We start from the raw sequence: 23087 nt of genomic DNA on the forward strand, positions 1-23087 counted from the left end.
TCTTTTTTTTTTTTACTAAAAGATGATCACAGTAGCAATCCATGAAGTGTACAAACTGTAGCAAGCAGTTTATATATATATAGGTTCCATTCAGAATTTTGAAGCTTAAAACTTTGAATCTCATATGATCGAAAATCATATGTTCTAAACTTCAAAATCCTGAACAGAGATTGGCATACAGCGTGGACCGAAAGATTTCCCTTATCCTTGCTGTAGTGCGATCTCTGAGTTGGTATATTTAAGTTTCGGGGTGTGTGCGGGTGCATACACATGTTTGTCATGTGTTGGGTGGTGTTTTAGGGGGGGGTTCACGATTACGAGATTCCAAGATCTCGAGACTTTTTTTTTTGCTAAGTGTAAGGAAATAGGATTGGGAGCAGGGTACATAAATGTGAGGGGCAGTTGGGAGGGTGGGTTGTGTCCTGTATCTAGCCAGTAGAAGGCATGGACTTTTTTCTTTTTTTATTCTTTTTTGCATTTTTGCTCTTCACTTGAAGAGCTGAAGGGGTACGTCACTAGATTTTGAGACTGGCACAGGGAGATGCTTGTGCCAGTTACATAGCAGCCTGATACACACATTCTCCTATTGAGAACCCCACTTTGAGCATGAACATAGCTTGTACTTGTGTCACCAGATCCTTGTATGTAGCCTATAATAATTTTGTCAGTGCTGTTTCTAAGATTCAAACAGTTGCAGAACTGCTCAAATCAGTTTATTTCGGAGCTTGTCTAATGCTTTCTCCAAGTCTAGGAAGGTATATTTGGACTCTTTTCTCTCCTCCAAGTTTTTCTCCACTGCCTATCTCACTGCAAACACTGGGTTGGATATGCGCATCCTGCCCTAATGCAAAACTGCTCATCTTCCATCTTATTTTCTACTAATCTGACTATTGATTTATCAGTCACCCTCTCTAGCATTTGCATGCAATGTGACATGAGTTTCATACCTTTTTATTGGCCATAGCTGTGAATTCCCCTTTATTCTTGCACAGCGGTACTGGAACATTTCTTCTCCAGTCATCTGGGTATGCTTTTCTCTCCATACTGCAATAAGTACTCTCTGGAGCCATTTCTTTCCTAACCCACCTAACATCTTGATCTCATCAGCCATGACTTTATTTTAGACTGCTGCTTTCCTTGACTTAATTTTCCTTAGCATTATTCTTACTTCTTCTAAGGTGGGTTCTTTATCCTCTTTCATCTTAGGCTGGGCATGGGGCAGTACAGCCTCTGTGGGGTTTATGTATTCAGAAGCTGCTGGAAATATTCCTTTCTTTTGCCTTTAATGTCCCTTGGACTGGTTGACAAATTGTTTCTAGCATCCCTTACAAATGGTGTCTGATGAATATCTTCTTTATGATTCTGATTTTGTCTTGCAATTTGATAAAGTTTCTTTGTGCCATCTGTTGAGTCACTTTCTGGAGGTGCCGTATTCTTTGCCATTGTGACTGCTCTCTTAGCCGCTTCATTAACAACCAATGTTCTTTCATAGTCTAGTCCATCTCTTCTATCTCCTACTTCTTCCTGTACTCCATTTTCCTTTTAATAACTTCCTGACAATCTACATTCCACCACTGTCTTTCTTTATGTACCTTATCTCTTTACCTGCTTCAGTCACATATCTAATATAGTTTTTATACATCCTCTTTTGAGAAGGTGCTATTTTTCTTCAATTCTGATTATTTTCTCTTCTTTTTGAGGTGATCAAGTCCTGAGCTTTTATGTGAACTTGTGTTCTTTCATTCCAGTAAACGTTAAGGTCTTCAGCCTAGTCTCTGTTGACCATAGAGGCTTCTCTAACCACTACTTGTAACTGACTGTGGCTACCACTGGTTTATTATGATATTTCAATCTCTTATTCTAGCTGAATGTCCTTTCACTACATGGAGGAAGTCTGCCTGAGTTGCATGTTGACCACTATGTAGCCTTGTGACTACCTTCTTTTACTTAATATATACTTTACCAGTTAATACATTTGGAACAGAGCCACCTCGGCAGTCATTTACACAGCAAGGACTATTATCCCTTGCCAGACAAATATCAGTTGCTGCTTGCTTATAATTTGATGGGCCCATGTTACCAACGGGGTTCAGAGCTCATTTAGTGGTTATGACAGATTTATTATTTATTTATTTATTTATTTATTTATTTATTATTTATTAATTCATTTATGTATTTAACATTTGTTTACTGGGAAAGTCCTATTTGGATTGAAGCCAATTTTCAATGGAGACCCAGGGAGAAACACCCCAGATGGTCTTTACTACCCTTATTTCTAAATTTTGGATTTAACAGCCAGATGGCATTATATAAGATTTGGACTCATATGCATTCAAAGTGCTTTGGGGAACCACTAAATTATGGACTAGTGAGCATGAGTCCTAGAGTATATTTCTTTCTTTCATATTTGGACAAATGTATGAAAAACTGTATGTATCAAAACATTAATTTGATTTTGTTAATGTTTCTCATTGTCTGTGGTCATTTTATGCCGTTAGCAGAAGTCAATTATTTACTCTTACATGTTTGGGTCTTTACAGATGTCTTGATTAAGGTTTAATAAAGGGGTGCTTTATTTAAAATATACTCACTTGAATATCTTCTCAGGTTCCCACAACATCTATATTTGATTTGTTAATCTAGTAAGTCTCAATACAAACTAGATTATACCCAGCATGGACTACTGCAGTCCTAGTATCAGACAAAACACACAGTGAATACACACTTTATCCTTATTTGGTTCTAATGAAAACCAGATCAAGATGCCAGCTTTATTGAATAATAAATAAAGTAAAATAACACTGTCCATACTGTAGTCATTTTCATGTATATCAGTGATATGATTTGCTTTGGAAAGTGTTTCCCCAGTTTACCTGTTTCTTCCTCAGTTGTTCAAATTCTGTCACACCTAAACATACTTCTCCTTCAAATCATAGTTGACTTATTCTGAATAGTCAATCAGCTGTTGCAGTGTTATTGTCCAGTTTTATGTACAGTAATATAGTTGTAAACATGAATTGCCCCCAGGGAGCTCTTCCTGCAGCCTCATTCCCCTCTTCATGCAAATTCAAAACAGCAGCCTTAGTGTACCTTAGCGGTATCTGCCATCAAGTTTACAACTACATTCAAATCAGTCAGCTTGCACACTAAAGTAACTCACTTTTTTAGACTTCTTTCTTCTTTTCCGCATAAAAACTGATAGATTGTTCTATATGTTCATAGTTTATTTTGGATGGTTAGACATTATGGTTGCAGACTCACTTTAATCCATAATTATACTTATCACCTCCCATACAGTTATCTAATTATTTTTTTAAACAACCAGTGACTACAAATTAACACAAAAAAGAGACTGATGTGTATTTCCTTATGATAGTTAAACACAGAAAAACTTTGTAGCACCAGGAAAATGTCTAATCAATACAGCAACATCACCAGAAACATTATGCTTGAGATCAAAGTGAGTAAATTGAGATGTATTGAGGTGTTTATAATGCCTTTAAAATAAAAGCGATACTATGTTCTCCTGGGAATAAGTCCAACATTTTCTTGCCATTGTCATTGTCCACTGTGAAATTACTTATATGATCAAGGATATAATTTTATTAGTGTGCTAAAGTTACCTCTGATAATGACAGCAGAATGGGCCAAAGCAGGAACGCAGTAGTGTACTTCTGTTACAAATGTGCATATGCCACATAAGGAGTGTGAACTGAGCCTTTTACTAATGATATCCATTATGTAAAATTTTAAGAAGTATGACTCTGTCATCAATGTTCTCTACCCTTTGTCGAACCTTAATGGCATAATTTTGTGAGACGATAGCCAATTCTGATTATTTATTATTATGTGCTAGTAAAAATCTTTTCAGAGGTCTGTATCACATGATCAAAGAGTGTTTCTTATAAGAACACTCAGCATGTGACACATGAACCTTCCCTCAAAGTCTAACTTAACTTCACAGACTCCATCACATAACTCATCAAACATTCCCATACAAAAGTTCTTTCCTTCTACAGTCATACACTAAGCTCTTACACACCTAACCAAAAACAATTCTTTACGCAAACACATCTCCTTCAACAAGCTAATTTCATTGCTGCCTTTAAAAAAATACCCCTAATCTATACCTCTCTCTATATTACTTTACCTATAGCTGAAAATACTATATCAAGGAGACATTCAAACCAAGCATGACAATCTTTAACAATCAATAAATCCCACTATATCCAAAAAACACCAACTATCCTGACTCTCACTATACTGTGACAAACAGTTATAGGGTTTACAAATTGCAAATAATGATAACTGTAGTATAAACAAGTGGACCTCTTTTGAAGCATGTCTCAAAACAGAAAACTGTAATGCGAAAGCTATTCCTGAGACGTGGCTTAAAGTTTCCTTCTGCCCTTCTACTTACATCTAAGACAACTATAGCATCCTGTATGACCTTAGACCTGATCTAAGAATTGGTAACTAAATCATGCCTCTAATGAAGCAACATATATCCTTGCAAATCACTGACTATTCGAAAGCTAATCAGACTGATGATAAAGCCTCCACCTGGGTGTTAGCAAACCTACACATATGGAACCATATTAAACTTAACACTGCCTCTGTTTATATCCCCCCAATCTTTCTCTTTTGCTACTATCCAAGTCAAAGTCTTGCAAGTGTTTCCAGATGGTCCAAGCAGGAATACAATTATTCTAGGGGACTTTAATTTGAATGTTAATGACAGGAAGCCAAACAGGTGAATAACGTGCTACAACACCTAAACTAGAGCACCTTAATGAGAACAAAGCCAACCTGAACTAACCTCAAAACAGGAAGGTATTCTTCTCTTGATCTTATTTTTAAAAGACTTGGTCTATTGTTACATTAACACTAAAATTCTGCAAAACTTCCTAAGTGACCACTGTCCAGTGCTCTCCTATTGCTCCTTCAAAGATCTAAAATGTACACACCAAATATTGACTTGTTGACTTTTTCTAACAACATAACTTGGTTATGCTTGATTTTCATCTGAATTCTATCAGTTGTCCTCCCCTTTCCAAATGTAAGACCCTGAAATTGCCTTGATATACTTCATTGATACCTTATCTGCTATACAGAACTCTTATCTTCCCTTTTGTGCAAAGAAGGCTATGAGGCAATACATTTACTTAGCCTATCAATAAAACCAAAACTGGTCTGTCTACCTAGGCTTGAACTACCTGGAAAAATACCCTCTAATATCCTCCTACATGAAAAGTGCCAGTCCTTAAGAAAATATAAGTGAAGTGACAAACTCATCCAAAGCCATTTATCTTTGAAATATCTTAGAAATAAGCAAATATCTGCTACCAATAATTCAAAACATATTTGGAGAGAAATAAAGCACCTAACAAGACAGTCTTCCTACACCACCTCACTCTCCATTGAAGCCCCTAATAAATCGAACATTACTCCATCAGAGAATTACAGTAACTTTGTCATCTCTTCCAGCGATACTACCACAAACAGATTTATTAACTTCAGCTCTAACCAACAAACTACTGAAGGTAACCCCCCTGCTTAAATGTACATTCCTGCAGAGTATAGGAAGGCAGCAAACAAAATAGCAAAATCCCTAATTTATCATTTACCATAAGAATTATTTAACCAGTCCTGAAACATGCCATCATTATACCACTTCCTAAGGTATCCCATGCCAAAACCCATAAAGACTATACAACTATTTTCACAGTTTGCCCTTTTGCAAACACTTTTCAAAATGATCTATATATATATATATATATATATATGTATATATATGTATATATATATCTATATATATATATATATATATGTATATATATATATATATATATATATATATATATATATATATATATATATATCTGGGATCCGGACACATGCTCGACTAGCATATGTCAGAATCACAAAACATCAAACACATACACGAAAGCGCTTAACATCGACAAGCGCTTCCGTGTATGTGTGCCTGTTTCGTAGATTGGACTACAGTGCGGGTAAGGGAAAATTCCATTTTCCCCACTGTAGTGTGATCTTGGAGTGAGAATAATAAAGTAGGGGAGTATAGGGGGTGCAGGGGGTGAAGCCCCCCTGCAGAAACGTAGATTTTTTTTTTGAACTACACATACACGGAAGCACTTTTCAATGTTAAGCACTTTCGTGTATGTGTGTTCAGTGTTTTGTGATTCAGACATATGCTAGTCGAGCATGTGTCCTAGACCCATATATATATATGGGTCTCTGTCATAATATCGAAACACAAGACATCGAACTTGTATTTCAGAAAACGCAAATTAGTGAAAGTTTATTTTGTTAAAAATACACTTTCGCTAAACAAACGAAAAAAAAATTACACTAAAGATGCACCCCCACCCCCCTACTTTATTATTCTACTTTATTATTCTCACTTGAGATCGCACTACAGTGGGGAAAAGGGAATATTCCCTTATCCCCACTGTACCACAATGTCAGCAATAATCTCCGTACTTGTACATCAACACTACCCCTTGATGTACAAGTACAGTAACATGCAAACCGCGTGTTTTCTCCCTGCCTTCCTTTAATAGATTTAGCGAAAGTGCATTTTCAACAAAATGCACTTTTGTTAAATTGTGTTGTCGGAAACACAGTTCGATAAACTGTATTTTCGACAATATAACAAGGACCTATATTATATATATACATATATATATAAATATATATATATATACATACATATATATATATATATATATATGTATATATATATATATATATATATATATATATACATATATATATATATATATATATATATATATATATATATGTATATATATATATATATATGTATATATATATATATATACATATATATATATATATATACATATATATATATATATATATATATATATATATATATATATATATATATATATACATATATATATATTTATATATATATATATATATATATATGTATATATATATATATATATATAAAATATATATCTGCACTTCTGCACTTTAATGACACATTAACACTTTAATAACTATAAGATTTATATATATATATATATATATATATATATATATATATATATATATATATAAAAACTGGATCTTGGACGTTTGATCGAAAGATGAAACGTCCGAATCCATAATCACGGAACACACTTTAACAAAAGCGCTTTCATCGAAAAAGCACTTTCTTTAAAGCGTGTTAATAAAAAAAAAAAAAAACCCACTATATCTACGTTTCTGCAGGCCCCTGCACCCCCCCCCCCCCCCGTTAATATTCTCCCTCTGAGACCACACTACAGTGGAGAAAAGGGAATTTTCCCTTATCCGCACCATAGTATGGCCTCTGCAACAGGCATACTTACGCGAAAGTGCTTCTTCGGTGAAAAGCGCTTTCACATAAGTATGCTCGCCCTAAATGGATTAGGACGTTTGATCTTTCGATCAAACATCCTAGATCCATTTAACTATAGAATTTATATATATATATATATATATATATATATATATATATATATATATATATATAGATAGATAGATATAGATATATATATATATTTATATACCTGCACGTTAATGACACTTTAACACTTTAATAACTATGGGATTATATCTGACAGAGAGTATGCTTCAGAAATGGTTTTAGCACAACCACCAGTATACCTTCAGCATCTGATACTCTCTATAGCAACCTTAAGTATGCCATCTTTACAGACAGTATTTTTGTGGCTATGACTCACGGCTTTGAAACTGCTGACCATAAAATTCTTCTTGCTAAGGTACAAAAATTCAGCTTTGAAAAAATGTCATTGCCTGCTTCCACAGCTACGTTAACAGCAAGAGTTTTCAAGTTAACTCTACCAAACATCTGTCCACTAATGGATCACACAAAACAGGTGATCCTTGAGGCTCTGCTCAAGGCCCATTTCTGTGTTCTTTATTCTTTAATGACATTACTGAGGACTTACCCAGATTTAACCTTACCCAATACACAAAGTGATATTTTATTCTCCGTGCAGATATCCCACAGTCCTGCAATCTCAGCTTTAGCAATCCTTCTCCTTATCTTTGTGAATGTTCTAAACAAAACAGACTCTAAATTAACCCCCCCCCCTACAAAAAAGACAGTAATGGCTCTTTCCTTCTCTCACAGAGCCTCTCAACTTCCTGACCTTATTATCTTGGAGAATAGCAACCATATTGCTCCTCTTTCAACTGAGAGCAAATATTTTGGCCTATCCCTTGATTCTACATTATGCTTTATGACCCAGACTGATAATATCATTAATAAAGTCCTCTGACAACTAAAACTCTGTTATGGGGCATCGCATCTTCTATCCCTAACTGCTTGCAAAACATTGGCCACAAATGCCCTTTTCCCTAAACTAGAATATTGTCTTCCTCTGCTGTCTTTACCCTCTGCTTATAACACTTGAAGACTACATCTCACTGACTATAAAACTACCTGATTTGACCTATTTGCTGATGCCCACATACACTACTGCAACCTTCTAAATTTCCATAAATGGCCTAAATTTGCTACGTATTACTGATAGGCCCACTTATCTTCTATCCACCTTACTATATAAAAATGTAACTGATGGATACTGCCCCTTCTGAAAAGAAAACTCCCAAACAAGGAACACATCCTCCTCCTAAGGAATTTCCGGGAGAAAATAATACCTCTCAGCAGTCCCCCATTTAAGGCAATCATTGGTTAATGAGCCCATTCACAAAGAGGACTAGCTCATTGGAAGAAACTATAAGTTGAAACAAGGCTTCAAGATACATTTACCAAGTTTAAGAAGCTCTTTTCTTAGCAGCTCAAGGAATCTGCTTGTAAATGGTTTAGGTTTAATGGAGAAATTCTTTAAAAGGCTTACAATTCTAAATGTATAGTCTCTGAAAAGTTTCCCTTTGCCACTTAACTCTTCTTCCTGTTGTGCTCTTTTCTTTCTCTCTAGGACTGTCTCAGTAATCTCTATTTTCATTTTCTTTCCATTTCCATTTGAGTTTTTTTCAAGGAAACTGAAGTTTGAACCTTTAAGAAGCAATTCCATGTAGCAAAACTGTATTGCAACCCATGTAAATTATTAAAGTCTAATATAAACCTGTTACATTATCAGAAATGTATAAGGACTCCATAATGTTCTATGAAAAACTGCATAATAAGTATATATGAACTTTTTACATTTTGCAATTGTGTCATCTAACACTCTGTCATATCTGAAGTGTATATGCTATGTTTCCTTATACTGTTTTCTCTGAGCCTGGGTCATGGATGAAAAAAAAAATCTCTGGCCCAGTCCACCTACATAGTTGCCAAACAATAAATAAATAATTTAAATAAACATAAACATGACATTTAGTTTATGTTTCTTCTCTTTATTATGCCATTAATGTTAGCATAAGAAATTAGAGCCAGCTATGCATGTATGCGTGTGTGTGTGTGTGTGTGTGTGTGTGTATGTATATATATATATATATATATATATATATATATATATATATACATATATACATATATATATATATATATATATATATATATATATATATATATAGATATATGTATATCTATATATATATATCTATATATCTATATATATATATATAAACTCCCAAAAGGTGCTCGTAATTGCGACCAACAGTGACGCTCCAATAGTGCACGGACTAAAACATAACACAACTTATTACAGCACTTTACGGATGTACATCGTGCCCAACAAGAACGCCAGTCCACCTCACATAAGGAAATCCAAGTGCTGGAATAAGTTGTGTTTTTTATATATATATATATATATATATATATATATAGATATATATATATATACATATGTATATCTATATATATATATATATATATATATATATATATATATATGTATATCTATATATATATAGATATATATATATATATATATATATATATATATATATATATATAGTGAGAGAGAGACAGACTGCAGTAAAAGGCCCGCCCCCTCAAAGAAATTAAAAATGCAAAAAAAAGATATGGGAAAGTTAAATTAATTACTTACAAAAACAAAAGAGAGAGAGAAAGATTGAGACAGACAGAAAACACATCCACTTACCTCCAAAAATGTTTTCAAGAAAAAAAAATAGAAGTGATATTTAAAAAGAACATGGTCCTGCTGATGCAGTGAATATCCCTAGAATTCTGAAGCAGAGTTATGATTTAATCATTCAATTCTTTAGAGGGCATATACTTCTTTTGTTACTACTTTAAGTAAAGATACAGACAGAAGAAAGTACTTGTAAGATATCTGGAACAGTGCTTGAAATACAGTGATTTATGTTAAGACAAAAGGTTTTCATCTTTCCTGGCACTTTTCTAGGTAAGCCTTGAAGGGAACATGTCTGTAATAAGGATATCTCAGTCGAATGCAAATCGTTTGGAAAATGTTTAGCAGAAAGCACTTTTGGCAATAGTGGAGGATTCCCTTTTCTCCACTGTTGTAAACCTCAGTGTAGGTATACTTAAGTTCAGGGTGCGTGGGGGTCTTCCTCCACATGGTGTGTTTTACACTTTTGCTGAAAGTGCTTTTGGTCAAAAGAATTTGTTCAACTTGCTTTTGTTCAGATGTCTGTCAATCTATGGATATGAATCCAGTCTTGAAAACTGGGATAGAAGCGTGATTTATGGGAAATTTGTATGTTTTGTTTCATGAAAAATCATATTAGTTCCATGATAGAGTAAAACTGGAAAGTAACAGTTCCACTGGAACTTTGCTGAAGAAGCACCAAGAGGTGAGTAAAGTCTACTTAGACATTTTAAGACCAGGGGTCATGTCATTCTTAAAACACATGGAAAGGATTTTGTTAACAGAAAGTTTTAATTGTTTTACTGAGTCCCAGTGTTTAAGGATGCTAGTTATCAGTCAACTTAACTATATAGAATGGGTTTTAGCTTGGGGAATTTACTTTGTATGGATACTAGATTAATTCATTTTTAATGTAGTTAAAATAATATTGTTTCTAATTTCAGTTTCTCTATAGCAGAAACAGGTTCTGGTAATTAAATTCTAGCTTTTGATTCTGTTTCCAGGGACTGCTGCAATTTGTGCACATTACAAGTAAAGATTACTGTGTTTAGATCTTAAAGAAGTTAGACGTTAGTGCCCAAACTGGAAAACAAGAAGAGTCTGCCTGTAGTTCAACAATGACCTTGTATAGGGTCACTTAACACTCTCGATGTAACATGAGGGAGCAGTCTGGCTTATAAAAGATCTTGGAAGACCTGCTGAGATTTTTAAATCACAGGAGGCTGTCTGACATTAAAATCAAGTGGCAAATCTGAGAAGACGTAAAGTTGCTCAAGCCCATGGCTTTCAGTGTTTGCCTGCCATCTGAAGAATCACATTGCAGAGGAAGAAAAAGCCTGTTGTTGAATTAATGCTGATATTTGCATTAATGAATCCTCGGATGCAAAAAACCAAGATACCTCCAGTAGGGATAAAGTATTTGGCAATCATTACTTGAGCTGGCAAAAGTTTCTGCAGCTGAAATGGAAACCAGTTATACAGCCATTTGTGCTTTTTAGTTTATAAACTGTACAATATGCATCAGAACAGATTAAGGATCCACTTTTACTGAAATACCTCCTGAAGTACCACTCAGGAACAGGTTTATTTTTGCTCTTATTGTTATAATACCTGTTGATGACAATCTGACTTGAATATTATTCCTTCTCACGACACATTTACTCATGTTAGAAAGCCTTTATTTTAGAAGTCAGAAAGGTCTCTCTCTAAGAATACATTAACCTAGTTATTAAAGCAGCCAGAGTGTCAGCTCGACATGCTTTCAGTTTCAAGCTAATTCTTCTTCCTTAGGTATGTCTATTATGTACATTGTTTTGTTCATTTTTAATGTAACTGCATTTTATTGCAGTTATGTTGTTTTTTCCCTGAATAAAGTACAGCCTGTTTTTATTTCTGTGTGTATTGCATTGTTTAGAATATTCTCAATAAAAAAATATTTAAAAACTGCTCCCATGGACAGCAATGGGAGATAATGACAATAGAGACAGCCAAGATGAGCCTGTAACATGACTGTATTGTACATGGCTATCATGCTAACCACTGTATATGAAGTACATATGAAATATAAATCTGGATAGTACATACAAATCTGAAATAAGCACAGAGGCATAACACTCTTCTGAATAATTTCATGTTGTATCTGTGATGTCATAGATCCTATCCCCACCTAACCCCACCAACTTTTTTATTTCCTTTCTCTTGCTTTTCTCACGTCAAGCAAGTATAACTACTTTATCTTACTTTTTACCTACATTATTGCCACTATTTCATTTTTGGTACTATATCTAAATATTACAATGTACAGCTAGCATGCATACTTTACATGGTGACTCATAGTATCTTATTTTAGTATTACTGCTTATGTCACTAGTCTGTCATAGACTTCTTTTCATTTCATCCTGGCTCAACCTGAAAATTATCCAGATGGATCAGTGCTCTACCCTGCTTAAGGAATTTAAATAAGTAAAACACAAATAATTGTACAAATTGTCAGCACATCAGCCATCAAGCAGTAGCAGCCTGTAGTCCTTTGTTTGAGTCGTTGCTTTGTACCCCACTGTACAAATATGCAGTCCAGCAAGACATGTTCAAGAAAGATGCAAAGATGCTTCCTCAACATGACACAGATGTATCCTGCAAGTAGAGTATGCATCACCCAAACCCACTTCTAGACCTTTTAGTAGCAGAAAATGACATTAGTTGTGGCAGTGTATCTTTTAAGATGACAAACTCATTCACTGGGTGCCACTTGTGCCCTTTACATGTATGAGTGAATAGCCAGTGTAGCCATGCACAGCTTAGAATTACAACCACTTCATGGAACACCTCATCTAACATTTACACGTTGTGGTGAAAAACCCAAGGTTTTGCACCATTAAGGATATCCAACTGTTCTCTATTAATACCACTAGTTCTGTATATGTCGTAGTATATAACTTTTACTACTGGTTACCCCAAAAGCACCTCCTGTAAATGTATCATTTTCCTTACAGGTTATGCAGTACTGTGTACCTTCTCCTACCATACTTTCTATTACCTAAATGCCATTTGACTCTGTTCAGGCACTAAGTGCCTAAATGAAATGAATGGTATGCCCTCTGTACCTCACATTGAGAGATGCCAGAGGGATGAGTGCCTCTGTCTGTGAATTCCATGCATGTTAGTGATGTAAGTGAAACACACTCTATAATGGCACTAGAATGCAATACAGAGCACATTGCTGAATCCAACACAAACAAAACAGCTTTTGGAAAAGTATTTATACAGTACAATATACAAGTAGTGAAAATCTTCAAAAAAACCTGCAGTAAAGGAAATCAGACTTCAGAAAAAAGCAATTAGTATGAATTTTAAAAGACAAATTATAAACCACTGTGCACTATAGCAACTTACACAATCATATACAGACACAAATGCTAACCTGTGCCATTTAAATACTGAGTAAGAGAACAGTGCAGTCTCACTATAACAGGCTCTGTTCGCTTTACTTCCCATGCTTTGGCAATTTCATCCTGTCACAAAACAAAGAAAAAATGGATTCACATTGATAGGTCATTAGATTATCTTTGCAAACATAATGACATTTCTTTTATTGCAAAATTGTTATGCTAATGCAGCGTGGTTAATATTGCAATATATATCTATAAGATATACATAGACACATAATCAGTATAAGCAAATAATTTGACTTCTGCACACATTAATACTGAATAAAGAACAGTATACCTCAAAATAATATGTGCCTAACTGTTTAGTTGCTGTCTATAACTCAGGGTTTATTTAGTCACTTGGCCATAACTCCCTTAATGAAGACCAGCAGTACATGCTGAGGTCACATTTCTTCAGTTATTTCTTGCATGTCATGCTCTTAACAAATGCAAAAGCTAGGCCCACGAAACTTGAAAAATCCCGGATGCATACTTGCATCCTTGTGTGTATTTAACAATTTGAAAAGAAAGCATATCTTTTTAAGGAAAAAAAAATCAGTGGATTATTGATATGTATGCTTGCCCTCTGAGGTAAAGTGGTAATGTAAAATAAAGTAAAATTATGAGAGGGAATTTACATAAAAGTATTTCTTTAAGAAGAGGTCAGTGTTACTGTAAACCTTTACATTTGGGTTTACCCACCTGCTTTTATCATACGAAGGCCAGGGCAGATCTTATGCATACAAAGTCACTAATTTAGATAGTACATGATTCTCTTGCAAAACCATTGTCAATGTGCACTCTCTTTCGTTCTTTAAATCTAAAGCTCCAGCAGCGAAATTGTGCTTGTGCTAGTGAAATCTCCAGAGCTCAGAAAAATAGAAAGACCATATAACAAAAACTATATTAACGTAGCAAGTTAGTGTGCAAAACCGATGCTTTGTCACATACTGCTTTGATGGATATTGAAACATCAAAGCAGAAATATTGTTTCCTATTGTGTATGCTTTCATACACTGGCAGGGTAACAAGCCTACAATTTTTCATTGCAGCTACTGTGCCACATTTATGAAGATGCATAGCAAGGCTGTGATTTCCAGCTTGGGGGAACTTAATCTTCCTTAAAGGAAATATTTATAGGATCAAAGGAACATAAGAACTGCAAAACAAGGAAGTCATATGGCCATTTGTGCCTTTCCAATGAACACCCTTAGGAAGTATATTCCACTTCTACAAGAGCAAAGCTGATCAAGTCAAGCATGAATCTGCTAATGCCCATCCAATCATAAAAGATCATCTTGAAGGATGGGAGGATGTCACTATATGTATGGAGATTGTTAATGAGATGGAGTAGGTTAACAGGGGCTGGGAAGGTAGACCTTGCTGAAATTTTCAAGAATTTGATGTGAGTTCATCACTTTCAACTGATCCAGAATTCGGCATGTTGAGAAACTTGAATATCACAGTAATTAATGCTGCTTTTACACTACATGTAGTGTATACAAAATGGCATGGAATAATTCAGACAGTATTAATACTGTTGATCAGAATTTTCATGGAATCAAGAAAGTACCAGACAAAGAGGTTTGCAATATCAGAATCCTTAAGATGAGATAAGGCTGAAGAAGCTCATTGGTGCTTCCAAAACATTTCTGGGAGTGTTGGAAAATTGGTAATTGTTGCTGTTGATTCATATATTAATATTTTCTGCTGATGTCTTCATGGCTTTTTTGAATTTTTACAGGGTCAATATGGAGTTTGCAAGTTTAATATACTGTCCACAAGCTATATCTTTTTAGACACTACTGCTTTCACAGTAGGTGTTATCCATGGTAACTGAGAAGATCGATGAAGGGATGAACTGTGATGCTGTAAATGGCAGACAAACAGAGGTGACCAAGTCATAGATACAAGAGTGGAATTAAAGTGGCTCATGTTTCCAGGCAGCCAGTATTAGAGATTTTTATCCCTTTTTCTCCTCATTATGATATCTTGACAGCTGTCTCAATACCCCTTGTCCATTGCTGGTCTATAAAGCACTCCAATCAAGCCCACCAGACTATCACTGTTTTCTGCCTAGGCCAGAGTGGAACATAAAGGTATCCTAGGGGGTCATATTGTCCATCTTTCAGACTGAGGAGTTTTTCCTTAAGAGCTACATGTAGTTTCTCCATGATGTTTGACCTGACAAACTCTGGGGGGAGGTTGTGAATTGGGCAGACTGTGTCAAACACTCCAAACCTCTGCATGCAGCTGACACTGACATACTGACCTACCCCTCAGCTGAAGCAGAGCATGACTGCATCCTGGCCTCCACCAGGAAGGTCCAAACACTTGGTATGTCTGACCACATCACCTTTCTGCTAGGATGGGCATGCCCGTCCTCGCTGTCACTTCATCAGTTGCAGGGCCACTGCTTGAACCCAAGTTAATTGGCTGCAGTCAGAACTTTATCCTTCTATGCCACCAGAGTAGCATTACGGCCATTCAATGAATTTTAAGGATGTTAGTAATGTTCTGTCAAAGGGAAATCAGTAGGTGATCACTTGTAGTATCAGCTATAACCTCTGACAATGAGAGAGCTTCACATTTTGGTCGGTAAGACCACAATCGAGTCTAGAGTATTCTCTTTGCCAGACAGTTTGTCTACCCTGGGTCGAATGAAGCCATACATATGAATGACAGAATACCCAACAACCATTAGTGGATAGTTTCCAGTCAATGATGAAGTCAACATCATTGGTTCTTAGATAGAAAATGCAAAGGTTTGCGCACTACAAATGAGGAATTACTTGCTACAATGTAAAGACAGAATAGTTATAATTTAGGTTTTGTTTACTTTTGTTTTATTAAAGATTCTCTTTGGGAAGTGTATGGTATCTGCTTGTTAGTCAGAAGATCAGCAAGCTGCATCTGGAAAACAATAGCTAGACTACTAGTACCTTTGTTATTACTGAATAACCGCAATCTGTTCTTTTTGACTTTCTCTGCTACTGGAACTACTCTGGCTTCTGCTCTGATGACTTCAGTTTTTTATCTCTTCCACAGTGTGCATTCTACTACCCGTCTCAGGCACTTCATCTTGATCAGCTCTAACTTCCTCAGCCACTCTGCCTTCACTGCTTCTGTGCCATACAGTAGTTCTGGTCACACCGCTGTTTTGTATGCCTTACTTTTCAGCTTTTTTAGCATTTTTGTGTAACGCACTACCCCTCAGACTCTGTGCCAATTTGCTGCAGCCCATTGAGTTCTAGATTTCTCTTCTTACATTCAGGCCTCCCTTTTCCTCAACAAACCCTCAACGATACTTGAAGCTGTTATCCTGCTTTACTACTTTCTCCTCTATCTCAGTTTTCAGCTTCTTCTGATTTCCCTTATTTGCTCCTATGACAACTATCTTTGTGTGTACTCATACCATGTGCCTTCTGGTTTGCATTCCATTTCCCTATCCATTTTCCTATCCATTGCTGAAGTTCTTGTTTAGAGTCTACCTGTAATGCCACATTGTCTGCATACAGCACCTTTGTTGCTCTACCCTCTTCGACCTGTTTGCAAATGTAGTCCATCACCAGTATGAAGAGAAGATGAGCCACAGAAGTGAGTTATAATGCATGCCCTCTCCCAGTGGCAATTCCTCTGTGAATCCAAACACTGTCCACCCTTGTGTCAGTGGGTACTTCTACATTGCATGCAGTAATTCTCCCAGTGTTTTCAGGACTTCTAAATCACAGAACTGCCAAAATCTGCTTTCTTTAGACATTGCCGTATACTTTCTCCAGGTTTAGGAATGCCCATTTTCCTCATTGCTAGTTGCTTTCCACTACATCCAGTCAGTTGTAATGAATCCTGATCTTAATCTGAACTACTCATTTCCCATCGTACTTTATACTACTTTGTGTATTGCTTTACCATTCCAGCACTTTCATGCAATATAACAGGAGTTTGATACCTCTATATTGCCCGCAATTGTGAATGACACTTTTGTTTTTGTACACTTGCACTAAAATGTTCTTGCACACTGGAAGTAGGCTGCTTATTCTTCAGCAGTGCTGTAGCTGGCTTATCTGTTGGTTTCCAATCTGGCAGCTGAGTAGAGAAAAAAAAAAGTCCATTATCCAATCCGGCAATCACCAGGTCCTCTGTCTCATGTCCTTACATTCTGTATAAGAACACACAAAAAAAGATCCATTCTCTTATCTGGTGCTTCTACCTCCTAAAGATAAGAGCAAGGAGTTCTGTGTCACAACCTGCCCTCATATCTAACCGAGTAGCAAAATTAAAAAAAAAAAAAGATATGTGATCATGGTCCCTAAAACACTGCCGCCTCCTTTGCCTTGCACAAGTTACACTTCCATTCTTCAATCATAGATTACATCTGGAGCAGTACAACTTCTGTTTTACTTTGTTCACTCAGAAGCTTCTGGAAGTATTCCTTCCATCATCCTTTAATATCCTGTGGATTTGCGAGCAGGTCATTGCTGACATCCCTTATGAAGGGTGTCTGTTGACTGTCTTCTTTACATTTCTGTATTAGCCTTGCAGCCTAATACAGCTTCTTTGTGCCATCTGCTGAACAACTTTCCGGGTGTTGGTAGACAGCCTCTGATGCCTTGTTCTTTGTTATTGAGGGTGCACTCATGTTAATCAGACTCCAGCCTAATGATAGGGCAATGTTCATTATCTCAGCCTATGCCCCAAAGCAGGTTTGTGATATTGAAGAGAAGAGGACATTCTGAGAGCAGTTACAGGACCTACTAGATAAAGCAGGACAACATGAACAGGTGTTGATTATGGGTGACTTGAATGCACATATCAGGACAGACAGAACAGGATATGAGGGACCACATGAGTAGGGCAACAGGAATAAAGAAGGAGAGGCTATTCTAGACTTCTGTCAGGCAAATGGTGTGATAATAGCCAACACATGGTTCAGAATGAGAGAGCATTACAAGACCACATACAAGAGTGTCCAATATGCAGCTCAGGCAGACTTCCTTCTAGTAAGGGAAGGGCACTGGGGTAGAATCAGTGATTGCAAAGTCATCCCCAGTAAAACAGTCAGCTCACAGCATAAACCACTGGTAGCCACAATCAGCTACAAGCAGTGGTCAGAGAAGGCTCTAAGGTCAACAGAGACCCAGGCTGAAGACCTGGAAGTTAACTGGATTGAAAGCACAACATTTCAAGAAATGGAATCAGTGCAAGAGGAGGAGAAATAGGTGGAGTTGAACAAGAATGCAAGTGCCTCAAAACTGCAATTGTGAGGACTACAGAACAGATATGTGACTGAGCCAGGTATGAAAATAAGGTACACAAGGAAAGCTGGTCATGGAATGCAGAATTCCAGGATGTCATCAAAAGAAAGAAGGAGTGCAGTAAAACGTGGGAGATAGGAAAGACAGACCAGGCTAAGGTGGAATACTGGTTGGCTAACACATAGGCTAAGAAGGGAGTTGCAATAGCAAATAACAGGGCATCAGAGGCACTCTACCAGCTTCTGGAAAAGGACTCAATAGGTGTCACAAAGAAGCTATATAAGGTTGCAAGGCAAATACAGAAAGATAAAGAAGACAGTCAGACACCCTTCATAAGGGATGGCAGCAACAATCTGCTCACCAGTCCACAGGACATCAAAGGCAGATGGAAGGAGCTCTTCCAGCAGCTTCTGAATGAAGAAAGCCCCACAGAAACTGTACTGTCCTAGTCATAGCCTACAATGAGTGAATAAGAGGAGCCCACCCCAGAAGAAGTAAGAACAGCTCTAAGGAAAATGTAGTCAGGAAAAGCAGCAGGCTCAGATGAAGTCACAGCAGGCATGATAAAGATGGTGGGTGTGATTCCTGAGGGTACCTATAGCACTGTGGAGAGGAAGGCATATCCCAGATGGCTGGAGAATAAGCATACTCATGCCAGTGTACAAGAACAAAGGATACATCTACAACAGTGGGCAGTACAGAGGAATCAAACTGCTGTCACACTGCATGAAAGTTCTGGAGACAGTGATTGATAAACAGGATACACAGAGTAACAGAAAGTAAGATGAGAGATGAGCAGTTCAGATTCAGGTCAGGATGCAGCACAACTAACTTATTGTTTGCAGTGAGACAGTCCTGAAGAAGCTAGAGATGAGGAAAGAGTCCAATTGGGCATTCCTAGACTTGGAGAAAGTATATGACAGGGCCCCAAGAAAGCTGAATTGGCAGTCCTTCAGTACTTCAGTAGTTCAAAGTCACAAAAAACATGGTAGAATTAGTGCAGGATGTGATGATGTGAGGTACTGCCAGCTATACCAGGAGATGTAGGGTAGTGGATGTGTAACATATGCCAGCATAGCTAGCTGGAGTTTTGTAAAGAATTATATGTCACTTCTATATCAAATTGATTTGTGCAAATGATTGTGCTGGAAATGTATTTGTAAAGCTGCTTGTGTTAAAAAAGTACCAACAGTGGGTCCTGCTGGACAGAAAAGAAATACACCTGTATGTCAAACTGTATTGTAACTGTTGAAATAAATATTTTGTAACAGAGGATACTGGAAGGGAAAAGGTTAATCTCAGTCCAGCTAAGTTTGAAAAGTAGTCTGAAATTAAATTACCTGGTTTTAGGCCATAAAGATTGTATCTTACAGTTCTGAATGCAGCCACAGATGACATGTCTGTGAAAACCAGGACTAGGAATCATATTGTATTGCCCTTAGGGGTGAACTAATTGCTACCCAGGAAGATGGAAGTTCTGAAATGTTTTTATAGCTTCCAAATTCTATAACACATCTCAGCAAAGCTCCATCTGTGTATATGGTAACACGTGTGTGTTAAGTTCTGGTTCAGTTTCTAGCAAAGGAGGTAATGTGGGAACCAGTATTCAGATGATCAGATGTATGTGATGTCATTCTGTGGTCCAGCACTGAAATTATGTTTTAATACTAGATGAGACAGAAGTCTCAGTGCAGTGAGATTGTGAAACCTGGCAAAAAAGAACCCCTCACCCACTTCATCTTGCTTTGATTTAGTAAGTAACCAGGGGATTTTAATTCTTTAGATCAGTCAGGAAAATATAGAGAGATTAGTTAAGTATTGTTTTACTGTATCTGTGCACAAATTTTTCCATCGGTGTTATTTTTAATATCTCCTGTGATGAAACTCCGGTGTTTATTGTAAATAGATATTTGGTATTTTAATGTTCTTGTATTGTTTATTATTAAATATATTTGAAGCTGGGGCAAATGTGTGCCATTAGGAGAAAGTACAGTTGTGTACACTTACCATAAAAATAGATGTTCGAGTGTATTCACTGTTGCAGTCATTACATTTGGGTTATCAGCCGGCCTGAATATCAAAGCTTGGATTCCTGCATCGGATGCTGTCTCTTCTTCCATGACGTCAGGTCATCAGGGGTATAAAACATGCAGCCAATGCTATTACATCAGTTTTTCGTGCCCCAGATGTCAGGTACTCCCATAATGGGAAGCAATTATATGTTAGGTTTCACCACCAACAGAAAGCTTAAATACACCAAACAAGAATGAAGGTAAAGCCAAGAGAAGTCAGGGGGCTGGAGGGAGTGTAACCAGGACTGCAACATTGAATACACTCAAACATCTACATTTATGGTAAGTGTACACAACTGTACTATGTTATTCGTGTTTCACTGTTGTAGTCATTACATTTGGGTTGATTCCCAAAGCTAAGAAAGGGAGGAAGAATTTAGAGAGCTTTAGGACCAGCTATTAAGCTCTGCAATACTGCAGTGGCAAAACCAGCTCTGGATTTAGAAAAAATAGGCATGTGGTAATGCTTGGTGAAGGTATGTACAGAGCTGCAGGTAGCAGCTTCTTGGATGTCCATGGTAGGGACTCCTCTGAGAAAGGCTGTAGAGGTAGATGCAGCCCTGGTGGAATGTGATCTTATCCCTTGTGGGTAGTTTTTCCATGGTGCTTATAGCAGAAATTAATGCAATGGGCTATCCATTTAGAAATGGTTTGCTTTGAAATGGCCTTCCCCTCTGCCCCTGCAGCAAAGCCAACTAGCAGCTGTTCAGATATTCTGAGAGGCTTGGTCCTGTCCAAATAAAATCAAAGTTGTCTGTGCACGTCCAAAGAGTGCAGTATTTGTTCAACTTTGTTTTGTGGATTTGAGAAAAAAGTAGGCAGATGCATGGATTGATTTAGGGCCACACTAGAAACCACCTTGGGCATAAAGGAAGGATTGGTCCTGAGGGAAATCCTGTCTGCATGGAAGATAATGAAGGGCTCTACTGCCATGAGGGCCTGTAATTCAGACACTCTTCTTGCTGAAGTGATGGCTAGAAAGAAGGCTGTTTTCCAAGAAAGGAGTTTCAACTCTGCAGTTGCAGCTGGTTCAAATGGAGGGAGAGTGAGCTTTTCCAATACAAAGTTAAGGTCCCAGGCTGGAGTAGGGGCTCATTTGGGTGGTCTTAAATTTTTGGCCCCTCTGAGGAACTGCTTCAGCAGGGGTTGAGAGAAGAGGGGTGGTTCAGTATTATAATGTGCTGAAATGGCAGAGGCATGGATTTTAATTGATGAGAAGGTTAGGCCCTTGTGGAGCATTTCTGTTAAGTACTGAAGAATATGAGGTAAGCTGGGCACTGTTGTGCCCAACCCCTGAGTCTGGCTCCAGAAACGGTATATTTTCCACTTTTTAGCATTAGATTTTCTAGTGCTAGGCCTCCTTGCTTCCAGAATAACATCTAGCACCTGCTTACTGAGGGATGCTATTGGAGAGCTCAAGAGATTAGCCAGGCTGCAAGGTTCAGGGATTGAAGCTGAGGGTGCAGAATCTGGCCCGCCTGCTGGGACAGCAGGGAAGGGAGTCTGAGGTAGGTGCCATGGCTCCAGCAGTATCATACTGCACAAGAGGGGGTACTAATGCTGGCATGGCCAGTCTGGTGCAATCAGTATTGTCCTTGGTTTGTCCTGTTTGATCTTTAGCAGACCCTTCGAGAGGAGAGGCAGAGGGGGAAAGGCATAAACTGAGAGGCTTTCCCAGGTAAAGGACAGGGCATCCACGTTCCAAGCTTGACTGTGGGGAGTCCTTGTGCAGAATTTGTCCAATTGGTAGTTCTGGGAGGAGGCAAACAGGTCTATTTCTGGAGTCCCCCATTTGTCCCTCAAGAGGTTGAATATTCTGGTTCCAGTTTCCATTCATGTGGGTCCATGAGAATTCTGCTTAGGTCTTCTGCCAGTGAATTTAACTTGCCTGGCAGGAATTGAGCTTGTAGGTGCACTTGGAAGCTCAAGGCTGTGTTCCACAGAGCCATGGCTAGTCTGCAGAGAGGGTACGAGTGGGTTCCCCCCTGCTTGTTTATGTGCCACATAACTGCAGTGTTGTCTGTCATTACCAATAATTGTCCTAGAAGGATGTGGTCCTTGAAGGCTATCAGGGAATTCTGTACAGCTAACATTTCTTTTTGGTTGATATGCAGGTGCATCTGACTCGGGTTCCATTTGCCCTGAATGCATTGCCCTGCCAAGTGAGCCGCCCATGCATAGTCTGATGCATCTGTTGTTAGGGTTTGGGCGGCAGGGGGTAGATTGAAAGGGAGCCCCTTGTTAAGG

The 23087-nt window shown here is 37.5% G+C and overlaps 1 protein-coding gene across 1 annotated transcript in view; it reads right to left on the reverse strand.

Moving 5' to 3' along the window:
• The window catches only part of PARP8 (poly(ADP-ribose) polymerase family member 8), a 1481732-nt gene that overhangs the window by 729684 nt on the left and 728961 nt on the right, over positions 1-23087 (reverse strand). The window contains exon 9 of the mRNA XM_044077685.1: positions 13507-13597. Coding sequence (XP_043933620.1) covers positions 13507-13597 — 91 coding nt within the window. The remainder of the gene's footprint in view (positions 1-13506; positions 13598-23087) is intronic.

The sequence above is a fragment of the Protopterus annectens genome, chromosome 1.part1 (assembly GCF_019279795.1).
Source record: "Protopterus annectens isolate FY-2018-M chromosome 1.part1, PAN1.0, whole genome shotgun sequence".
In the NCBI taxonomy this organism is placed as follows: Eukaryota; Metazoa; Chordata; order Ceratodontiformes; family Protopteridae; genus Protopterus; species Protopterus annectens.